This window comes from Lepidochelys kempii, chromosome 1, assembly GCF_965140265.1.
Source record: "Lepidochelys kempii isolate rLepKem1 chromosome 1, rLepKem1.hap2, whole genome shotgun sequence".
Lineage (NCBI taxonomy): Eukaryota > Metazoa > Chordata > Testudines > Cheloniidae > Lepidochelys > Lepidochelys kempii.
In genome coordinates, this window is record NC_133256.1 from 213,543,974 (window position 1) to 213,567,765 (window position 23,792).

The following is a 23,792-nucleotide window of genomic DNA, read 5'->3' on the forward strand; positions in this document are numbered from 1 at the left end:
CTTCAGCATTGTTCACGTTACTTTCCTCTTCCTTTTATGATCCTGCTGTTTTGTTTGTGTAAACATTAATGAAAAGAGAATTGGGGCCCTGGGTTAAAGTTCATTTAATCAAGAAACAAATGTATTCAAGAGTAGATCATGTCAGTAAGAGCCCTGGGTTGGTGACCATACCAGGGTGACCTCTACTCTGTCTGATCTAGGGAGGGGGAGCGGACATCCGGAATCAAAGCTCCCATGGTGAAAGTCTCTTGCTACTACCCAACTCCAGCTGAAACTAGGGCCTGTTACATGGTGCACCCCAACTGGTCTCCCTCTTCACAAGAACACACAAGAGTTTTCTATTCTTCAGACAGAGGGTGCCCTGGAAGTAAAAGATACTACTTTTATTCAAATTTTTAAATGACACCTGACCAAAGATCAAAGCACATGTACTATACAGAAAAGGCCCTTAAACTGATTGATCCACATGCAGTAGTATAAAAATAACACAGGAGATAAAGCATGCAACATTTTAAAAAGAGTACAATACAAATAGTACAAAATTCAACTGAACTAAAATCTACATTTAAGACCCACCCCAACGTTTAACAGCGAGACACCACATTGGTCGACTCTGCCCCAGATACACCAGTGCAATGTCTGTGCAGAGGAGTCCTCGGCTGGATCTGCGAGGCAGTACATTTCAGAGAGGAGAGCCTTTCAGTGAGAATCCTGCAAACCTAGCTGAATGGATCTGGGGACTGTCAGCTCACATGTTACGCTCTACCTCACGCACTGGAATAAAACAAAGGAAAGGGTTGATCAGTACGGTGCAAAGCATCCAAATTAAAATGATCTTTTCAGATTCACTCACACTAACACTTTGAATTGAGCCTGGCAGCCAGTGCAGCCTCTTGAGCCCCGGGGGACTGTGCACGTTCCAGTCCAGAATCAGCATCATATAAGACAGTGGCAACTTTCTTCATTGCCTGACATTTCTGAGTGGCTTCAGGAGTAACCCCAAGAAACGTTCATCACAGAAATCCATTTATTATTCTTTTTGCCAATTACATGACTGCGAACATTATGATAACCCTAAAATTTTCAACTTGTTTTAAAATCCAGCCACAATATTTAACTCTTTTAGCCTGAGGCAGTGAGTTACAGAGATTTTCTATCCACTCTATTTACAGGGTCTTTCATTATGTCCTACAGTATTACAAGATGCAACCTAAAGATCTAATCATCTGAAAATGACCTATCAGAGTACTTTCTAAATCTTCATTTCTCACAAAATGTTTAAACATTCTTCATAATTCAAATCCCTCCAGAATCTTAAAGAGCTACATATGCATAATTTGGCTAAGTGATGACTGAATAGTAGGGATACTGCCACCTTCTACAGGTATGTACAGAAGGTCAGAGGAATGTGTTTAGGGTTGTTGGAGGGTTTAATAGATGTGTGAAAAACCTGAGGGAAATAGAAATGTTTAGGGTTAGTGATCAGGAAATTTTTGGCAGAATAGACTCCTGAATGAAAATGGTTGAAAACTCATCACCTGAGTTAAATCTGCAATAGACAAATATCTGTCAAATAGACAATGGGAGACAATCATATACTGGGCTTCCAGGGGATGAACAAGATGTGACCCTATAGTTCTTTCCATATCTCAGTTCAACAGCTTTATAATTTGTCAGGATTTGCAAGTTTCAATTTGGTATCCATTGCACATTTCAGAGCTGGATTAACAGACTTTGTGGATAGCACCCTATGTGTGTTCCCTAAGTAATGTAGTTTTTAACAGAGGTGTCCTAAAAACAATGCAAATGAAGACGCTGATTTGGACACTGACTACACACCTATTTAAATCACCATTTGAAAACTTTGAAGAACCAAAAAACTAACAATGCAGAGCAAACAGAGGATCTTCCCACGGCTGAAAAATAATAATTTCATACTGATAAACCACACTTCCCACTATTGATTGTCTTTAACCTCAGCTGGATGGCTGCCTTCTCACAGATCCAGATTTTTTTCTCTTGCAATTCTGATCAGCATAGACATATGCGGTAACAAACAGATATGCACAGTGTTTGGCAAGTTGGTAGATATAGATCCAAGAAACAAAGCACTGTTTCACTACATCGTGGCATGTTTGAGTTACACACATGGCCATTTCTAGACAGGGCCATCTCCACAAGAACTGTTCGAGTCCCTCTCAGTGAAACATGATTCTCCAAACTGTTGAAGAGCCTGGCAGGGCCAAGCCCTGAACCCTAGGACAATAGACCTGATTGTAAAGTGCTCACAGCCCTGCCAGCCCCCTGCATAGTGATGGAACCTCTGGAGGGAATCTGGGATGTGTCACCCAGATAGCAGTGAAGACACCAACATCTAGGTCATTGAACCCCAAACCAGTGTTTCTAGATACAGCCAGAGCTAAAAACCAATGTAAAGCAAACTCAAACTGGGACCTCTGAGCTAAATGTATGAACTTCTAGTGCATGAGGTAAAAGACACTTCTCTCTTAGCCAAGTCTGTAGCAGACTCATCGATCTCTAGCTGGCCTACCCAGCACTAGATGGGGACAGAATCATAGAATCACATAAGATTAGGGTTGGGAGAGACCTCAGGAGGTCATCTAGTCCAATCCCCTGCTCAAAGCAGATCCAACCCCTACTAAATCATCCCAGCAAGGGCTTTGTCAAGCCTGACCTTAAAAACCTCTAACGATAGAGATTTCAACACCTCCCTAGGTAACACATTCCAGTGCTTCACCACCCTCCTAGTGAAAGAGTTTCTCCTAATATCCAACCTACACCTCCACCACTGCAACTTGAGACCATTGCTCCTTGTTCTATCATCTGCCACCACTGAGAACAGCCTAGCTCCATCCTCTTTGGAACCCCCCTTCAGGTAATCGAAGGCTGATATGAAATCCCCCCTCACTCTCCTCTTCTGCAGACTAAAGAAGCCCATTTCCCTCAGCCTCTCCTCGTAAGTCAAGTGCCCCAGCCCCCTAATCATTTTCATTGCCCTCCACTGGACTCTCTCCAATTTGTCCACATACTTTCTGTAGTGGGAGACCCAAAATCAGATGTAATACTTCAGATGTGGCCTCACCAGTGCTGAATAGAGGGTGATAATCACTTCCCTTGATCTGCTGGCAATGCTCCTACTAATGCAGCCCAATATGCCGTTAGCCTTCTTGGCAACAAGGGCACACTGCTGACTCATATCCAGCTTCTCATCCACTGTAATCCGCAGGTCCTTTTCTGCAGAACTACTGCTTAGCCAGTCGGTCCCCAGCCTATAGCAATGCATGGGGTTCTTCCATCTTAAGTGCAGGATTCTGCATTTATCCTTGTTGAACCTCATCAGATTTCTTTTGGCCCAATACTCCAATTTGACTAGGTCACTCTGGACCCTACCCCTACCCTCCAGCATATCTACCTCTCCCCCCAGCTTAGTGTCATCCGTGAACTTGCTGAGGGTGGAATCCATCCCATCATCCAGATCATTAATGAAGATGTTGAACAAAATCGGCCCCAGGACCGACCCCTGGGGCAATCCACTTGATACCAGCTGCCAACTAGACATCAACCGATTGATCAGTACGCGCTGAGCCCGATGATCTAGCCAGCTTTCTATCCACCTTATAGTCCATTCATCCAATCCATACTTCTTTAACTTGCTGGCTAGAATACTGTGGGAGACAGTATCAAAAGCTTTGCTAAAGTCAAGGTAGATCACGTCCACCACTTTCCCCATATCCACAGAGCCAGTTATCTCATCATCGAAGGCAATCAGGTTGGTCAGGCATGACTTGCCCTTGGCAAATCCATGTTGACTGTTCCTGATCACCTTCCTCTTCTCCAAGTGCTTCAAAATGGATTCCTTGAGGACCTGTTCCATGATTTTTGTGGGAACTAAGGTAAGGCCGGTCTGTAGTTCCCCAGGTTCTCCTTCTTCCCTTTTTTGAAGATGGACCCTCTAGTTGCCTTTTTCCAGTCATCTGGGACCTCCCCTGATCGCCACAAGTTTTCAAAGATAATGGCCAATGGGTCTGCAATCACATCAGCCAACTCCCTCAGCAACCTCGATGCATTGCATCCAGCCCCAAGAACTGATTTGGTAACCGTGTTCAGGGAGTGCATGCCAGATTGGGTACCTCAGGTGAGTTCATGCAAAATATGAAATTGCAGAACTACTGTCGCTGAAAGAAGTCTCTGTACCAGATGGCTGGAAGGTAGCTACTGTAATGCCAGTCCTTAAAAAGGGCTCCAGAGGAGATCCTGGCAAGGTCCTCTCATGAATCAGTAACTGGTTAAAAGACAGGAGACAAAGGGTAGGAATGAATGGTCACTTTTCAGAATGGAGAGAGGTAAATAGTGGGGTCCCCCAGGGATCTGAACTGTGACCAATGCTGTTCAAAGTATTCATGAGTGATCTGGAAAAAGGAGTAAACAGTGAGGTGTCAACATTTGCAGACAAAAGAAGATTACTCAAGAGAGTTAAGTCCAAAGCAGACTGGGAAGAGTTACAAAGGGATCTCAAAAAAGTTTGTGACTGGGGTCTGAATGAGCTGTTGCCATCCAAGAAGGAGATTTGGGAATCATTCTGGATAGTTCTCTCAAAACTCCATATTAATGTTCAGCAGTGATAAAAATGGCTAACAGAATGTTAGGAGCTATTAGGAAAGGGATTGAAAATCAGACAGAAAATATCATGATGCCACTATATAAATAGATATATATCCATAGTCCATAGATTTCTGTGTCCAGTTCTGGTTTCCCCATTTAAAAAAGAATGTTGTGGAACTAGGGCTGTTGATTAATCACCGTTAACTCATGCAATTAACTCAAAAAAATTAAGCTTGATTTAAAAAATTAATTGTGATTAATAGCAGTTTTAATCACATGTTTAAACAATAGAATACCAATTGAAATTTATTAACTATTTTGGATGTTTTTCTACATTTTCAAATATATTCATTTCAGTTACAACACAGAATACAAAGTGTCCCGTGCTCACTTTATATCATTATTTTTATTACAAATATTTGCACTGTAAATATGATAAACAGAAGAAATAGTATTTTTCAATTCACCTCATATAAGTAGTGAAAGTGATCACTTTCATGAAAGTGCAATTTACAAAAGTAGATTTTTTTTGTTGTATAACTGCACTCAAAAACAAAACAATGTAAAACTTTAGCACCTACAAATCCACTCAGTCCTACTTCTTGTTCAGCCAATCGCTCAGACAAACAAGTTTGTTTCCATTTATGGGCTATAATGCTGCCTGCTTTTTATTTACAATGTCACCTGAAATTGAGAACAGGCATTCGCATGGCATTTTTATAGCCAGCATTGCAAGGTATTAACATGCCAGATATGCTCAATATTTGTATGCCCCTTCATGCTTTGGCCACCATTCCAGAGGACATGCTGATGACACTCATTAAAAAAATAATGCGTTAATTAAATTTGTGACTGAACTCCTTGGGGGAAAATTATATGTCTCCTGCTCTGTTTTTTACCCGCATTCTGCCGTATATTTCATATTATAGCAGTCTCGGATGATGACCCAGCACATGTTCATTTTAAGAACACTTTCATTGCAGATTTGACAAAATGCAAAGAAGGAACCGATGTTAGATTTCTATAGATAGCTACAGCACTTGAGCCAGGATTTAAGAATCTGAAGTGCCTTCCAAAATCTGAGAGGGACGAGGTGTGGAGCATGCTTTCAGAAGACTTAAAAGAGCAACACTCCAATGTGGAAACTACAGAACCTGAACCACCAAAAAAGAAAATCAAACTTCTGCTGGTGGCATCTGACTGAGATCATGAAAATGAACGTGCGTCGGTCGGCTCTGCTTTGGATCGTTATCGAGCAGAACCCATCATCAGCATGAATGCATGTTCCCTGGAATGGTGGTTGAAGCCTTGAAGGGACTTATGAATCTTTAGCGCATCTGGCATGTAAATATCTTGCAAAATCAGTTATGACAGTGCCATGCGAATGTCTGTTCTCATTTTCAGGGGATGTTGTAAACAAGAAGCAGGCAGCATTATCTCATGCAAATGTAACCAAACTTGTTTGTCTGAGTGATTGGCTGAACAAGAAATAGGACTGAGTGGACTTGTAGGCTTTTAAATATTACATTGTTTTATTTTTAATGCAATTTTTTGTACATATTTCTACATTTGTAGTTCAACTTTCATGATAAAGAGATTGCACTACAGTACTTGTATTAGGTGAATTGAAAAATACTATTTTGCTTTTACAGTGCAAATATTTGTAATAAAAATAAATATAAAGTGAACACTGTACACTTGGTATTCTGTGTTGTAATTGATATCAATATGTTTGAAAATGTAGAAAACATCCAAAATATTTTAATGGTTTTCTATTATTGTTTAATTGTGCAATTAATCATGATTAAATTTTTAATCATGCAATTAATTGAAATTACATTTTTAAATCACTTGACAGCCCTAAGTGGAACTGAAAAAGGTTTAGAGAAGGGTTTGACAGAATACACCACTGTATTCACACTGTACACACTATTGTAATAATCTTTGTACAAGTACGCCCTGTAAGGTATTACCTGAAAACCCATAATTTGCTGGTCAGTGTTGTCCTGGTAAAATATGTGTGGTACCATGGTATAGGAAGATTGTAAGATTCCCCCTGTAGGCTGTTATTAACACATGTTCAAAACCATGCAGCCTTGCCCAGGCAGAAGTTAGGTCTGTCCTGAACAAAGGAAGGATTGTGTGCTAGCGTTAATTTGCATTTAAGCAGGAAAGAGAGCAATCAAACTGGAAGGGGAGACAAAGGAAGTTCGAACAGGTGAAAAAACAGCAGGAAATATCCTTCCTTTGTCTCCTGAGTCTCAGCTGGAAATGTTTTTCAAGAAGGGGACTGAAAGTATAAAAAGGAGGAACAAACACCCTGTCAAGGTTCCTTCCTCACTCTGAACTCTAGGGTACAGATGTGGGGACCTGCATGAAAACCCCCTATGCTTACTTTTACCAGCTTAGGTTAAAACTTCCCCAAGATACAAATTAATTTTACCCTTTTGCCCCTGGACTTCCACTGCCACCACCAAACTTTATCTGGGTTCCTGAAAAAATGTAGTTTGGACACGTCTTTCCCCCCAAAATCCTCCCAACCCTTGCACCCCGCTTCCTGGAGAAGGTTTGGTAAAAATCCTCACCAATTTGCATAGGTGACCACAGGCCCAAACCCTTGGATCTTAGAACAATGAAAAAGCATTCAGTTTTCTTACAAGAAGACTTTTAATAGAAGTAAAAAGGAATCACCTCTGTAAAATCAGGATGGTAGATACCTTACAGGGTAATTAGATTCAAAACATAGAGAATCCCTCTAGGCAAAACCTTAAGTTACAAAAAAGACACACAGACAGGAATATTCATTCTATACAGCACAGCTATTTTCTCAGCCATTTAAAGAAATCATAATCTAACACATACCTAGCTAGATTACTTACTAAAAGTTCTAAGACTCCATTCCTGTTCTGTTCCCGGCCAAAGCATCATACAGACAGACACAGACCCTTTGTTTTTCTCCCTCCTCCCAGCTTTTGAAAGTATCTTGTCTCCTCATTGGTCATTTTGGTCAGGTTACCTTTAGCTTCTTAACCCTTTACAGGTGAGAGGATTTTTCCTCTGGCCAGGAGGAATTTTAAAGGGGTTTACCCTTCCCTTTATATTTATGACACACCCCAAGGGACTGCTCGCTCTCTCCCTGCCCATCACATTCTCAGCCCCGGAAGAGACAAAGGAAGCAGCCTTTCTGAGGAGGGGGTCTTGACCTGAAGAGTTTGGTCAGTAACATTGCTGGAAGGATGTGTTGAGAGATTTTGATTGAATCTAATATAGTTTGTTAAGTTAGTCACTAGTAAACATTTTATGTTTATTTTTCTGATAACCATTTCTGACTTTTAAGCCTCATTACTTCTGCTTCAAAAAAATCAATCTCTTTGTAGTTAATAAACTTGTTTGACAGTTTTTTCTAATCCAGTGTGATTAGCTTGAAGTGCTTGGATAACTATTTAAGATAATAAAATGGCATATTATTCCCTTAAAGCAGTGTTTCCGAAACTTGGGGTGCCGCTTGTTCAGGGAAAGCCCCTGGCGGGCTGAGCCGGTTTGTTTACCTGCTGCATCTGCAGGTTCAGCCGATCGCGGCTCCCACTGGCCGCGGTTTGCCACTTCAGGCCAATGGGGGCTGCGGGAAGTGGTGGCCGGTACGATTGGCCTGCAGGAATGAACCACAGCCACTGGGAGCTGCAATTGGCCGAACCTGCAGACACGGCAGGTAAACAAACCGGCCCGGCCTGCCAGGGGCTTTCCCTGAACAAGCGGCATCCCAAGTTTAATATATAAGACTTAATATATTTTAATATATAAGACTTAATATATATATAAGACTTAATATATTTTTACTGTCCAGGAGGGGGCTGGGAAATACAGTACATATATTTCTGGGGGAAATTTGAGACCGGGGGGGCAGGTGTTGGGGTCTGCGGTGGGGCGGCTGCCCCAGCCCCTCCGGAGAAGGGCTGGAACAGGCCGTAGAGGCTGCACAGACCAGCGGCCAATCAGCAAGGGCCTGTGGACAGACAATCAGGGCAGATTATGAGGCAGCCAATCAGGGCCAAGCTAGGTCCTATATAAAGGTGCCTAGCAGGGGTGGGATCAGTTTCTCCCTGACTAGCAGGGGAGGAGGACTGGCTCCTGAGCTAGGGAGTGAGCATCTTGGACAGAGCAATGCTGGGCAGGCTCGGGGGAGCAGGAGAGAGCTCCATCCCCATTACCTGCCAGGCTGCAGACCCTCCTACAAAGGGCTGAGAAGGTGTACAGGGCCAAAGGGGAACTGGCCCAGGGAAGAATAGGAGGACAAGAGGGGAACAAAGGAGGGCAGAAAGAGGCTGCCACTAGAGGGTCCCTGGCTCAGGACTCAGAGTAGTGGGCAGGCCTGGGTTGCCCCATCCCTCCCTTACACTGCACCTGGCCACCGAAGACAGTGGCCAGTACAGACTGCAACTTGCCCCTGAGGTAAGGGGCTTGACTTTGGGTTGTGGTTGTCCACTGAGGCAGGTGTGAGTCCCAAAAACTGCTGTTAATCTCCCTGGAAGGGGGTAAGTCTGGAGTAGTGGGCATTGCCGGAGGGCAATGTCCTGAAGCGAACGCTGCCAAGTGGGGAGCAATGCGGGACCCAGGGCAGCAGAACCCACAGCGGGCAAGAGGGTGCTCCAGGACTGGACAGAGCTAATTCCCGGAGCAACCAGTGGGAGGCGCCAGCGGCGGTGAGTCTTGACCCCATCACAGGGTCACTGCAGAATACCCAAAGCTGGTGAGAGCCAAGGGGTGGCTGGCTGGCTGCAGCACACACAGTGACTTACATGCTGGTGGCTGTTTATGAGCTGTGTAGGTTGGAGACTACAGCAGCAAGGTATTGTAAAGGGCACCCCAGGTTACACTGCAGAGGTGACACAGCCATCCACTAGTCTGAATTGTACCCCAGAATGTCACAAAGGGCACAAAGATGGTGAAGGGTACGGAACGGCTTCCATACCAGGAGAGACTAAAGATTTGGGTTGTTCATCCTAGAAAAGAGAGAAGTAAGGGGAAGAGGGATATAATTAAGGTTTTCAGCTAAGATTGAGCAGCAGGGCTAGGCACCTCCCTGCAGCCTGGACGTAGATGCCTGTCCCTGTGAGAAGGGAAGGGTTTGCACACACTTCTCCTCAGCATCTCCCATTGAACAGCTTAGGCGGTTCCCTGCCTAGGGTGCTGGCTTTTGTAAGCCCCATTACAAGGTTCCTGTCTCTTGATATATTTTGAATAAGAGTCTAGGAGCCTATCTCAGACTTCAGGAGTTGCAGTGGTTTTCTGGGCACCTCAAAGTTAGGTATGGCTCGGTGTCACAGCACCTAACTCCTTTTGTGCATCCCGGCCCTCAAGAATCTAATGTTCTGAAGCATCACACCATGCGCTTCTGTCATAAATATAAAGGGAAGGGTAACCACCTTTCTGTATACAGGGCTATAAAATCCCTCCTGGCCAGAGGCAGAACCCTTTTACCTATAAAGGGTTAAGAAGCAAAAATAACCTTGCTGGCATCTGACCCAAATGACCAATGAGAGGACAAGATACTTTCAAATCTGGAGCAGGGGGAACAAAGGGTTTGTCTGTCTGTGTGATGCTTTTTCCGGGAATAGATCAGGAATGGAGCCTCAGAAACTCTTAAGTTAGTGAGTACTCTAGCAAGAAATGTTAGATTTCCTTTTGTTTAATAGCTGGTAAAATAGCTGTGCTGAATGGAATGTATATTCCTGTTTTTGTGTCTTTTTGTAACTGTTTTGCCTAGAGGGATTCTCTAAGATTTTAATCTGATTAACCTGTAAGGTATTTACCATCCTGATTTTACAGAGGTGATGCTTTTACTTTTTCTTTAATTAAAATTCTTCTTTTAAGAAGCTGATTGCTTTTTCATTGTTCTTAAGATCCAAGGGTTTGGGTCTGTGTTCCCCTGTACAAATTGGTGAGGATTTTTATCAAGCCTTCTCCAGGAAACCGAGTGTAGGGCTTGGGGGGGCGGTATTTTGTGGGACGACGTCTCCAAGTGGGCTCTTTCTCTGTTCTTTGTTTAACACACTTGGTGGTGGCAGCATAGGGTTCAAGGACAAGGCAAAGTTTGTACCTTGGGGAAGTTTTTAACCTAAGCTATTAAGAGTAAGCTTAGAGGGTCTTTCATGCAGGTCCCCACATCTGTACTCTAGAGTTCAGAGTGGGGAAAGAACCTTGACAGCTTCTAATCACAAGATGTGACCGAAAAGGTCTTTATCTCTAATTTTTCTGGTTCATTGATATGCCAGAAGTTCCTAGTTTCAATTTGGCACCTGTTGCACATTTCAGAACTAGATTCCTAGATTTTTGGGTGTTATCAATAGTTATCGGGTGTAATACTTTTGTGCTGATCGTAGTTTATTTTTACTAGTTACTTTCTAAGAATCTTTCCAGTTAATGTTTCTTGATTTTCATCACTGAAACCTGTGGAGAAAAGAAGCAGAAAGTTCTGGCTTAGTGGCTAATAAAATGCCCATTAGAATCCCAGTTGTGAGAAGTCTGAAAAACAAAAATATGCACAAGAAAACAGAATCACTAGTATATGTTATCGCATACTGATGGAGCCAATTTCCGTTTGATGTTGCTGTACCTTAGTTTGACAGCTGCTTTCTCACAGATACAGAAGTACTTCTCTGTGCAGTAGTAACTATAAATTTTTTCTCTGTATAGGTATCCACAATTAGAGGATGAATACAAGTCAATCCTAGAAAATAAAGCATAATTTCATTATATCTTGACATTGGCACTCAGTGCATGTATTCAGGGCACTCTGTATTTGCCAGTTTCCCTGGGGTAAGTAATGTGCATGTACCCTACAACTGGTTCAGATTACTTTCCTCTACATGAAAGCTCATCTCTGCCAGCCAGTGCATTGTGAGGTCAGTGTCAATGCTCCACTGCTCCTTGCCCACTCCCTCCTCACCCACACAGGACAGGGATTAGCAGCCCTACAGAAGCTGCTATTGCCCCTGTGCTTCTAGTCACAACACAGACAGCGCAGGAAACTAAGTGGGCACCATCTGTCTCCTTTGCACAAGCACCCAGGACAGGCCTCAATTTGGTCCAAAATATTTATAACTTACCAATCTACTTTCTGTGTCAAAACAGCTGAGCCATCCGTCCAATACCAGCTGTTCTCTCCAGATTTATGTAAACCAATCCAGTAATATTGTGTATTCTCTCTTGGAAGTACATGGTTCTGTGAGGAAATCACCACATTATTTCCCAAAAGAAGCCAAGTTCTTATAGGAGATATGGGGTCTGGTGCCCTATTGTCCTGCACATTGTCTTGTTATTTACACCAGGATAAAATGGGTATAATACCTACCAGATCAGAATGCTGGCATTTGATGGCCACTTTATTCCAGTGTAAATGAAGACACAAATTTTAGGACCATGGTGAATCCAACTCTGTGGAAGTGTGGAAATCCTTCCCTTGAATCCCTCAAGGAACCCAGAAGACCAGGACAAATGTTATCCACAAAGCACTGATCCACCCTCCTCCTGAAATCAGCCAGAAGGCAGTACCCCCTGCAGAAAAACCATTGTTTGTAACTATAGCAGGATCTGAGAGACTTGTGTCTATTTTACTAATATCACCGGCAATAAGTTCCAAGTGTGACCAACAGATTTACTGTACTCTGCACTGTTCCACACTTTGTGGTTCCTGAGGCAACAGAGCTGTAGTAACCAAAATGCAATTTATCTTGGAGAGGCTTCTGAGAAATTAATTAAAGTTAAAATAAAACAGACTGGGAGAGGGACCATACCAGCTTACGTCTGTGTTTTAGCATGAGAAGGGTGGAATTCTGTAAGGAGCAGAACCTCTGGCTCTCTTCCCATGACCTCTTCTGCATTGATATGTAGAAGCAGGTGTCACCTCCCATCCATTGCCAGCTTGCAGGGCACAGTATACAACTGGGTCCTATGAAAGAGAAATTGTTTCTATTTCTCATCCTAAGCAGTTCAGTGGAGAATACAGGAGCTGAAGCCATGGGTTTGAGTGCGTATAGAAGTTGCAGAGTTGTAATGGATGTGACACTAATCCTCCTGGGACCAAACTGGAGAATCTCGCTAGCCTGTGTGAAATGAGTTGCTGAGTCTCAGTTCTGCTACAGTATGACTTGATCTCCATTGAGGAGTGGTGGATTTTTCATTGCTGAGAAATTTAAAACCCAGTTATTATCAGAAGTCACCAAGTCATGCTGCTACACATAATCTTACAAGTTCTGTTCGTCAGCATATGAGCAGTGTGTAGTCTTTGAAGAAATACTATGTTGTTAGTTTTGTGAGGGAGGCTCTTTTTGACAGAGCTGTTACAAGCAGCCAGAGAGTTTGCCATTTTCCTTAATCTCTGTAATTAGAGTCCATTCTTGGGGCAGGGCTATCTCCTGGAAACCAGGTATTAGTGTGTTGCCTCAGATTCCTGAAAGCGGGGATTGCTGCATGCTGTTTGTGACCACCTCTGTTCCAGGGTGTATATAGTATAAACCAAGCAATTGCACTGAGGGAATACGCAGACTTTTTGTCATAGATTTCTCATCCAAAAGGAAACTTACCCCACTTCTCCAGGGTTCTAGGCACCACAATCAAACACTCTGATGACATTTTCACTCCTGCTTATTTTTTTACTGGTTTGATATCCAACTGCCCAGTTCCACCCTGGAGGTTCCATAGCAAATTCACTATAAGGGCGTTGCTGAATAGAGCTAAGTAAATAACTGGGTGGCTGGGGGGTGGGGGGTGGGTTGCTCAGCATCTGAAGGGGAAAAAAATCTTTAAAAAAAAGTTCAGTAAGTTTCAAATCAGTTCAGAACTCTTTCTCGCTGAAACAAATTCATGTGGGTCAAATGAAACAATTTCAAAATGAAAGTTTATTTAGAAACTAAATGTTGAAATGGTTCATTTCAAAAATGTCAAAATGAAGCATTTTGAGTTAGTTGATTTTTTTCCTTATTTTTTATTTGGCGGAATTCTATCCAAATTCAGAAATAATTTTGCTCACCACTTTGGACATTTACTATTCACTAAAAAAACATTGCCTAGCTCAATGCTGAGTCACACAAAGTACTCTTGCTTCCCCACTGACTGAACATACTGCTTCTTTTGCAATTCATTATCCTGTCCCAGTCCCAGAGGTACTGAATGAAAATTGAACCTTAGTCCTCCACACTGTTCTGCAGACCACTAAGCAACATCTCGGGTGACAGTTACCATCTGATGCTGTACTGTGGCCCATGTGAAATCAGTTGGTTAGCAAAAATCCAGTTACTAGGAGGTAGGTCACATCACATCACAAAAGCACCACAATAACTAACATTAATTATTTGCTTTCTTAGCAATTTCAACACACAAGAAGAGGATCGAATGGATCATGAAGGAGGAATTCGCTTATCTCACCTCTCCACTAACTGCATACACTTAGTTGTGGTCCCTTTCAATGCAAGGGCAGAGTTAATTTAATAGGGATGTTATGAGAAGCAGATGGGGGAATTGTATAACCTTTGCCCAACCTTATCTATTCTGGAATAAAGGATAGGAGTCCATTTGCATAACAATCCTAATTACCATTATTCTCATTATTTTCCTCTCCTTTAAGACACAAATGATCTTTCATATCTTGCATTCTTTTTGAAAAATTTGTTTGCAGAGTTTCCTGGTTCCTCATGAGGCTCCCAATTTGTTTCTGGAAGTTATTGGAAACCTGAAAAACTGAAATTCACAAAAGCATTTTCCATTCTGACCATTTACAAATCAAAATTATTCCTGTCTCTCTCCTCTTAATTTTAGTGATTCCGTCCATCTGGTTTAAATGTTGTGCCTCATTTCATGTCGTAATGATTAGAAGTGACATCACAGATTTAGTGTAATTTTTTTCTACTAAAAACAATATAAAATGAGCTGGTTTGTTAATGGGGTACAGAGCCTTTCACCTTTTTGTCACCAATGTTTATCCAATGCAGGTCAGTATTAACCAAAAGGCATGCCTCCTGAGAAGTGTACAGTATGAAATGAGTTAGTGGATGTCACTCCAGTTCCTAATGGGACAGGTTTCCACAGCACAAAAACCACCACCATAACTGGCACAAGAAGGCTTCTCTTTGGCAATTTAAGCAGAGAGGCCAAGGAGTGAATGGGCTACACAGATTGTCACTTGTAGCATTAATACTACTCTGGAGCAGGGCCAAGGTTAAAGTACATTAATTGGTGAGAGTGTGTCTGGGAAACTTGCATTATCACTGCCCCCGCTGTACCTTTGAACCAGTTAAATCATCAACTTCAGACTAGAAAGGATGGATATCAATCTGGCATCTTTTACAAGCACCAAATGAATGAATAAATAAAATATTGATACTTACACACAATCCCAAGGGCTAACATCCCTAGCAGCAATGCCAAGCACAGTATGAGGAAAGTCAAGGCAGCCAGACGCCATGTGGAGGATGAGGAGGGGAGCCCTGGAGGAACAGCAGAATAAAGTCCAGACCAGTAATATTATTTATATATATATTGACCCTCTTAAAGCACTAAGTGTGTGTGTGAAATGAAATGAAAATTGGGAATCATTTAACACTTCTCTAGATGCCCAAAAAGTCACAATCCCACAAAGAAGGCTGTGCTGGTTAAAAAACCAGTCTGGATTATAAGACAATTGAAGGCAGCTGTAAAATATTATATCGAAGGAAACACGCTGTGAGAAAAGGCTCTTAGCCTCTACGTGCTATTCAAAACTCCCGCCAAAGAGGGACAGCCTTTTGATGAGAAGGAATTCAAAGCCAGCCAAGGTTGGCTTAACAGTTTTAGGAACTGCTTCAACCTCAAAAACGTGCAGACTACTGGTGAAGCTGCATCTGTCAATGAAGAGGCAGCAAAAGCTTACCCTGAACAATTAAAGAAATATAATATATACACACACACACAAAATGGAATAAAGGGGAAGTTGATAGTAATGAATATAAATCATTGTGAAATAATGTATCCCTGTGTTCACACCCTACACACTATTGTAATAAGGTTTATACAAAGTATGCCTTTTCAGATTGTGATGGGTTGGACCCCCCTTCTGAGATGCCACCTGTTGTGTTGGGGTCCCACTGAGCCCACTCATTCTACCAGCCTGGGCTGCCTCACCCTGTCCTGCTACACGCACAGGTAGGGGACACACCCAGGTGTAGAATCACAGCGTCTGCAATCAGCTCTGTGTGGGAAGACTCAGCTCAGGGAATTTACCATAGGGTACAGCAGCAAAGCATTGTAAAGGGCAACCCAGGTTAGAGGGCAGGAGCGAAACAGCTACTCATTAGTCTGGATTCTACACTGAGTATGTCACAATCAGAAGTTAGGAATTGCAGGAAATTGATAATGGATTATAAGGTGGATAGAAATCTGGGTAGATCATCGGGATCGATAGGTAGTGATCAACGGCTCGATGTCTAGTTGGCAGCTGTATCAAGTGGAGAGCCCCACAGGTCAGTCCTTGGCCTGGTTTTGTTCAACATCTTCATTAATGATCTGGATGATGGGATGGATTCCACCCTCAGCAAGTTCATGGATGACACTAAGCTGGGGGGAGAAATAGATACACTGGAGGGTAGGAATAGGGTCCAGAGTGACCTAGCTAAATTGGAGGATTGGGCCAAAAGAAAACTGATGATGTTCAACAAGGACAAGTGCAGAGTCCTGCACTTAGGATGAAAGAATCTCATGCACTACTAGAGGCTGGAGACCGACTAGCTAAGCAGCAGTTCTGCAGAAAAGGACCTGGAGATTACAGTGGACGAGAGGCTGGATATGAGTCAGAAGTGTGCCCTTGTTGCCAAGAAGGCTAACGGCATATTGGGTTGCATTAGTAGGAGCATTGCCAGCAGATCGAGGGAAGTGATTATCACCATCTATTCAGCACTGGTGAGGCCACATCTGAAGTATTACATCCAGTTTTGGGCCCCCCACTACAGAAAGGATGTGGACAAATTGGAGAGAGTCCAGCGGAGGGCAAAGAAAATTATGAGGGGGCTGGGGCACATGACTTACGAGGAGAGGCCGAGGGAACTGGGCTTAGGTAGTCTGCAGAAGAGAAGAATGAGGGGGAATTTGATAGCAGACTTCAATTACCTAAAGGGGAGTTCCAAAGGGGATGGAGCTAGGCTGTTCTCAGTGGTGGCAGATGACAGAACAATGAGCAATGGTCTCAAGTAGCAGTGGGGGAGGTCTAGGTTGGATATCAGGAAACACTATTTCACAAGGAGGGTGGTGAAGCACCGGAATGGGTTACCTAGAGAGGTGATGGAATCTCCATCCGTAGAGGTTTTTAAGGCCCGGCTTGACAAAACCCTGGCTGGGATGATTTATTTGGAGTTGGTCCTGCTTTGAGCAGGGGATTGGACTAGATGACCTCCTGAGGTCTCTTCCAACCCTAATCTTCTATGATTCTATGAAGCCATGGGACGGAAGTAGAAATCTGTGGCAGCAGAGTTAAGGACAGTGAGAAGGAATTTTTTAAATATATTAGGAACAAAATGAATCCTGACAATGGTATGGGTCCATTGCAAGATGGAAATGGTAGAATTATCAATAATAATGCAGAAAAGGCAGAAGTGTTCAATAAATATTTGTGTTCTGTGTTTGGGGAAGAAAACAGATGATGCAGTCTCATCATATGGTGGTAATAGCACTCTTTCTATTCCACTTGTATCTCTGAAGATTGTTAAACAAGCTACTAAAGTTAGAACATTTTAAAATCAGCAGGTCCAGATAATTTGTATTCAAGAGTTTTAAAAAAGCTGGCTGAGGAGCTTGCTGGACCATTAATGTTAATTTTCAATAAGTCTCGGAGTAATGAGGAAGTTCCAGAAAAGTGGAAGAAAGCTAATGCTATGCCAACTTTTAAAAAAAGTAAACAGGATGACCCAGATAATTATAAACCTATCAGCCTACCATCAATTCTTGACAAGATAATGGAGTATCTGATATGGAACTCGATAAATAATGAACTAAAGGACATTAATATAATTAATGCAAATCAGCATGCATTTATGGAAAATAGATCTGGTCAAACTAACTTGATTTTTTTTATGAGATTGCAAGTTCGGTTGATAAAAATAATAGGATTGATATAATGTACTTTGCCTTCTGTAAGGCATTTGACACGGTGCCGCATGACATTTTGTTAAAAAAACTAGAATGCTATAACATTAACATGACACACATTAAATGGATTAACAACTAGGTAACAAATAGGTCTCAAAATGTAACTATATAGCATTTTTATCAATGACCTGGAGGAAAACATAAAATCATCATTGATGAAGTTTGCAGACGATACAAAAATTTGGGGAGTGGTAAATAATGAAAAGGGCGGGTCACTGATTCAGAATGATCTCGATAGCTTAGTAAACTGGGCACCAAGCAAACAATATGTGTTTTAATATGGCTAAATGTATCATCTGGGAACAAAGAATGCAGACCATACTTTGATGATGAGGGACTCTGACCTGGGAAGCAGTAACTCTGAAAAAAGTTTGGGAGTGGTGGCGGATGATCAGCTGAACACAACCTACCAGTGTGATTCTGTGGCGAAAAGAGCTAATGCAACCCTGGGATCATAAACAGGGGAATCTTGAGTAGGAGTAGGGAGGTTTCAAACCCTTTTGGAGACAACCAAGATGTTACAACTCAATTTTATGAACTCTTTGATTGGATAATATGCACTTGAACCAGATCCTCAGCTGGGGTAAATTGGAATGATCTACTGAAGTCAGAATAGCGACACCAAGTTTTGATCAGTTCTAGCTACAAATGAGTTAACTTCCCAATTAATTACAATCCAGTTCCAATTTGGAGTGTGTATGGGACAGTAACTGTGTACCCAGTTCATATTAACATTTTGCATAAGTCCAAGGCTGGAGCACAGACAGAAGACCCTGTTAAATCCAGGTTAGTTCCCATTTTCTCTTCAAAATAGAATGCTGTTTTAACCAGTCTTGTAAATGGGCCTCCCTACATGGTTGTTTTTGTAATGTAGACAGGCCCATGACCCACATGCTCTCAGAGAGAGGCTGGTCCTCTGAAAAAAGGCATCATGCTGTAGTGGAAAGAAACAAAAGGACTTTCTGAAACATAACAGTTTTCATCTTACTTAGCCAATATCCCGTGAAATTAACTGCAAGCGTGTTTTTAGTCTAGCTGTATTTCTAGTCTCCTTATTGAACCAGGTCCCTGCCACCGTGGTTTGCCTGCTTTATGTTGCTCCGGCAATGTAAAACAGGAAGAAAGTCTACTTAGCCATCTACATGGGAATCCACCATGATAGGGAAATTCCTAGCTGGAGTAGCCAACTTCATACCACCTGGCCATAACATAAAGCGGGTGTCTAGGACATGGCTAGGAAGGCGACATGGTGAGAATGCCCCTGCACTCCAGTGACCATCACTTGTGAAGGAGCCCCGTGGACACTGTTGCAGCCAGGCCTGAGGCTGCTCTAAATTATGCTGAGGGAGGGGTCAGCCTGTAAGTGTGTGTCTTCGTCTCTAGGGCACACCTGATGCCTAGATGCAGCATTGCAGAGCTCTATGACTCTCATACCACCTCTGGTGACTACTTATTTGGCTACAATGGCCAGTCCCAGCCAATGTATTCTCCCTACCCCCTGTCTGTGTCTTCTGTAGCTCAGCCCTCTAGCCAGGTCACATAAGAGTTCAGCTTCTTCCAGAGTAGCACAAACAACATCAAACAGATCCTTAAACTAATAGTCCTTCTGCTTCTCTCAACTTCTCTGTAGTTCCCTTGTTTGCCTTTGCACAGGGCTTTTCTTGCAGGTGCCTAACCTGCCTCTGTATTGTTCTTCTGCCATTGTACCCTGTCTGTTAAATCTTATCCCATCACTTCTCTCTGCCAGAGAGACCTGCCTCCTCGCCACTCTCTTCCCCTAAGTGAGATCCCTCAATCTACTTATAAGGCCCAGCTTCACCTACTCTGGCTAGTAGGCAACTAGTTAATCACCCTCAGGTGTGGAGCTGAGTAATTGGGGGTACTTTCCCTTACCTTGCAGATGATGGGGGTTAAGCCCCATCATACAGCCTCAGTTGGCCTCATGATTAGCAAAGGTGGTGTAAACTCCCTTTTATCTGCTTCCCCCTTAGCTGCACTGAATGGAGCTTTGGCACAGCTGAGGATATGGCACCTTTTGTTTACTTTTGCCATTTTTCTTTTTACTCTCTATCCAAGGCAAAATAAACATTGCTTATGTTAAAGATACCTATGGCTCCGCTTCTCCTCCCACTGCACTGGTGCAAATCAAGGTTAACTCCACTGAATTCAATGACTGCCTGAAAGACAGTCAAGTTTCTGGAAGTGGTTATGTTAGGTGTTGGACTGCTTTTCCTGGGCACGCTGACGAGAAGGAAGTTCACTTTAAATCTCAGAGGAGGCTGGGTCGGGAATGAGGGAACAAACCCAAAGAGTTGCAAAGCCATCCTCAAAAGTTGCTGCAAAGAAGCTGGCTGCAGCCAGCGTGTGTCCAGAGAGCACTGAAAGATCTGTGTGCCTGCTTACAACATCTTCCAGGAGCCAGACTATTAAATCTTCCTTTAAAGCTTTTGACATTGGTCAGTATCAGAAACAGGATTTCTTTTTCTTTCTCTTTCTCTTTCCAGCCTAGGTTCTGGGCACTTAACAATACTTAGATGCCCCAGATCCTTCCCTGTGCTGTGACTAAGGTGACCAGATAGCAAGTGTGAAAAATTGGGAAGAGGAGAGGGGAAATGGGGGTGGGCGGGGGCGTGTAATAAAGTCCTATCTAAGACAAAACCCCTAATAATCCGGACAATCCAGATAAAATCGGGGCATCTGGTCACCCTAGCTGTGACCCCTATGCACAGCACCCTTGGGACACAGTGACAAAGCTGGCCCAGGAGGATCATATCAGTGCAGTAGCTGTGCTGTCAACTCCCCTCCCTATGGCTGGTGTAAAGTGGTGGCTCTGAAAAAGAAGGCACAGTTAGGGCTTCCCTGAACTCTGGAGATCCCCAACTGCTGTAATAACCACTTATGGTCACTAGCAGCAGACACAAGTTGGAGCAGCCTTCAGAATGCTCTAATTTATACCAGAGGACTAGCCTGTACGTAAAGACAAAATAACCTAACACCTTCCCTAACGAGGTATAGCCCCAAATTGGAGCCTAAAGGCATCACAACTGGCGCTCTCAGAAATTTAAGCAAAAAAAGGGAATGTGGTTTTCAGTTTGATTCACTTGAGGACTGCGGTTTCCTTAGCTGAATGCAAATCCTGCTGCAGAGGACAGGATGGGGCTGTGAGGTCTGAACTGGTCAGGGAGCCAGAGAAAACAAAAGACCAGGTTTGTGAGTGTTTTACTTACATAATCTCTCATTCATTGTTTCAGGAAAAGGTTCCATGAATCAGGTTTGTTTTTTGAGGAATGTTTTTCTTACACTTACTAATGTGCTCTTGGTGTATTTTTTTTAAAGTGACCTATGACAATTTCAAGTGTTTTCCCCTTCTCTGGCTGTGTTTACCCTCTCACATGGAGATGCCACAAATGCTCCATACCCTGAAAGCAAGTTATCATTTGTCACCAAATGTTACCACCTCCCATGAGAAAGAAGCAACCTGGAGTCGGTCCTACATGAAAGAGAACAAAGATTCTCGTTTCCCCATGGAACAGAATTTGGCAACTGTAAAATCTTAACCTAGGGCCACATCATCCCATGGATGATTCTATAGAAATCCCCACTGAATTCATTATGAACTGATGGCACAATATGTCCTCAAGACTGTCAGACTCTACTCTAGAGCCTGATCCTCAAACACTTACTACCTTTCACACTGCTCACTCCCATGGGTAGTCCTATTAAAGTCAATAGGACTACTCACGGTAGTAAGTACTACTTTCAGCAATTGATGTTTGCAGGAGTGGGTCCCTATATAGTAAAATGGTATGGGGAGGGACATCTCCCTCCATGGTTTGAACAGCACCGTGCATGCCTCTGCAGTAATCACAATAAAACAGGAGAAATTCACCACTGGTGTGACTCTACTGAGAAGGAGGGAGTTAAAGGAGTGAATTTGGTCCATTCTGCCTAAGATTAGGTTAGAGCACTTCCCAGCCCAGCTACTTTAAGCACAACTAAAAAGCCCCATAGAGATCGTACCTTTTTCCACAGGAGCGTCAGGCTTTGGGATATTTTCCAGTGCATAAGATTTATTAAATTCCAGATCCGCATATGTTATTTCTTCTGTCATAGCTGGTGAAGACGGAAGCTTATATTTCAACTAAAAAAAATATAGCACGTTTCAGGTTCTGCAGCTGTTGAGTGAGGGAAAAGATCTGCTGTTTTAGAGAGGGCTCCTTTTCAGTGCATTGGTAGATACAAATGAGGCAACAGAGCAGTCCAGAACTTCCTATAAGAGGATGTCACAAAGAAAAATGTTCCCTTTTGACCAAGAAATTGTCTCTCTCTCTTTCTTCCTCTTCCCTTCTCGCCTATCTGCTTATTTCTCACTTATTTCTCTTTGCAATGGCTGAAGAAAACACAGTCCTGTCTGTGTAAATTCTGTGGTTTTGGTTTTTAAAGAGGTAACTTGTTTCTGGAGAACTGCAAATTCAGGACTTGCATGCAGGAATGAATACAAGCTTTTCACAGCATCATAGTCATGTTCTTTTGCCCTTGCTAGCTGCAACTCCAATTGTTCTTTGGCCTTTGTGATTACACCCCTGCATGCTCGAGCAATATTTTTATACTCCTCCCTAGTCATCTGTCCAAGTTTCCACTTCTTGTAAGTTTCTTTTTTGTGTTTAATCTCACTGAAGATTGTTCTGTTAAGCCAAGCTGGTTGCCAGTCATATTTGCTATTCTTTCTGCACATTGGGGTGGTTTGTTCCTGCGCCCTCAATAAGGCTTCTTTAAAATACAGCTAACTCTCGTGGACTCCTTTCTCCTCGTATTAGCTTCCCAGGAGATCCTGCCCATCAGTTCTTTGCAGGAGTCAAAATCAGCTTTTCTGAAGTCCAGGGTCTGTATTCAGCTGCTCTCCTTTCTTCCTTTTGTCAGGATCCTGAACTCAACCATCTCATGGTCACTGCTGCCCAGGTTGCCACCCACTTCTACTTCCCCTACTAATTCTTCCCTGTTTGTGAGCAGCAGGTCAAGAGGAGCTCGGCCCCTAATTGGTTCCTCCATCACTTGTACCAGTTCTCACCAACACTCCCCAAAAGCTTCCTGGATTGTGCACTGCTGTATTGCTCTCCAAGCAGATGTCAGGGTGATTAAAGTCCCCCATTAATACCAGGGCCTGTGACCTGGAAACTTCTGTTACTTGTCTGAAGAAAGCCTCGCTTACCTCATCCTCCTGATCCGGTGGTCTATAGCAGATGCCCACCATGACATCACCCTTGTTGCTCTCGCCTCTAAACTTAACCCAAAGACTCTCAACAGGCTTTTCTACAGTTTCATACTGGAGCTCTGAGCAATCATACTGCTCTCTTATATACAGTGCAACTCCTCCACCTTTTCTGCCTCGCCTGTCCTTCCTGAACAGCTTATACCCATCCATGACAGTGCTCCAGTCATGTGAGTTACCCCAACAAGTCTCTGTTATTCCAATCACATCATAGTTCCTTGACTCTGCCAGGACTTCTAATTCTTCCTGCTTGTTTCCCAGGCTTCTTGCTTTCATGTACAGGCACCTAAGATAAGTAGCTGATTGCCCTACTTTCTCAGTATGAATCAGGAGGGCTCCCCTGTTGCACCCTCCTCCTTTTGTTTCCTCCCACTTCCACACTTACCTCAGGGCTTAGGTCTCTATCCCATGGTGAACCTAATATAAAGTCCTCCTCGCTAGATTGACAAGCTTGCCTGCGAAGATGCTCTTCCCTCTCTTCATTAAGTGGATCCCATCTCTTCCTTGCAATCCTTCTTCCTGGAACAACATCTCATGGTCAAAGAATCCAAAACCCTCTCTCCGAAACCAGTTCTGTAACCAAGCATTTACTTCTACAATTCGATGGTCCCTACTGGGCCTTTTCCTTCAACAGGAAAGATGGACGAGAACACGACTTACAACTCAAAGTTGGCACCCTGACAGTAGGATTGTCTGGTTATGTAGACTCCCTCCTCAGGCCCTACGCTAC

At 43.0% G+C, this 23,792-nt stretch overlaps 1 protein-coding gene across 1 annotated transcript; it reads right to left on the reverse strand.

Annotated features, from left to right (window-relative positions):
* Positions 1-235: 235 nt before the first annotated feature.
* On the reverse strand, positions 236-22,591 carry LOC140898767 (C-type lectin domain family 12 member B-like). The gene is made up of 7 exons (XM_073313136.1): positions 21,814-22,591; positions 15,006-15,104; positions 14,215-14,358; positions 12,417-12,571; positions 11,730-11,845; positions 11,237-11,350; positions 236-774 (listed from the first exon to the last, which is right to left on the reverse strand). The coding sequence occupies exons 1-7, from the start codon at positions 21,902-21,904 to the stop codon at positions 768-770; spliced, it is 726 nt and encodes a 241-aa protein (XP_073169237.1). The 5' UTR covers positions 21,905-22,591; the 3' UTR covers positions 236-767.
* Positions 22,592-23,792: the final 1,201 nt, after the last annotated feature.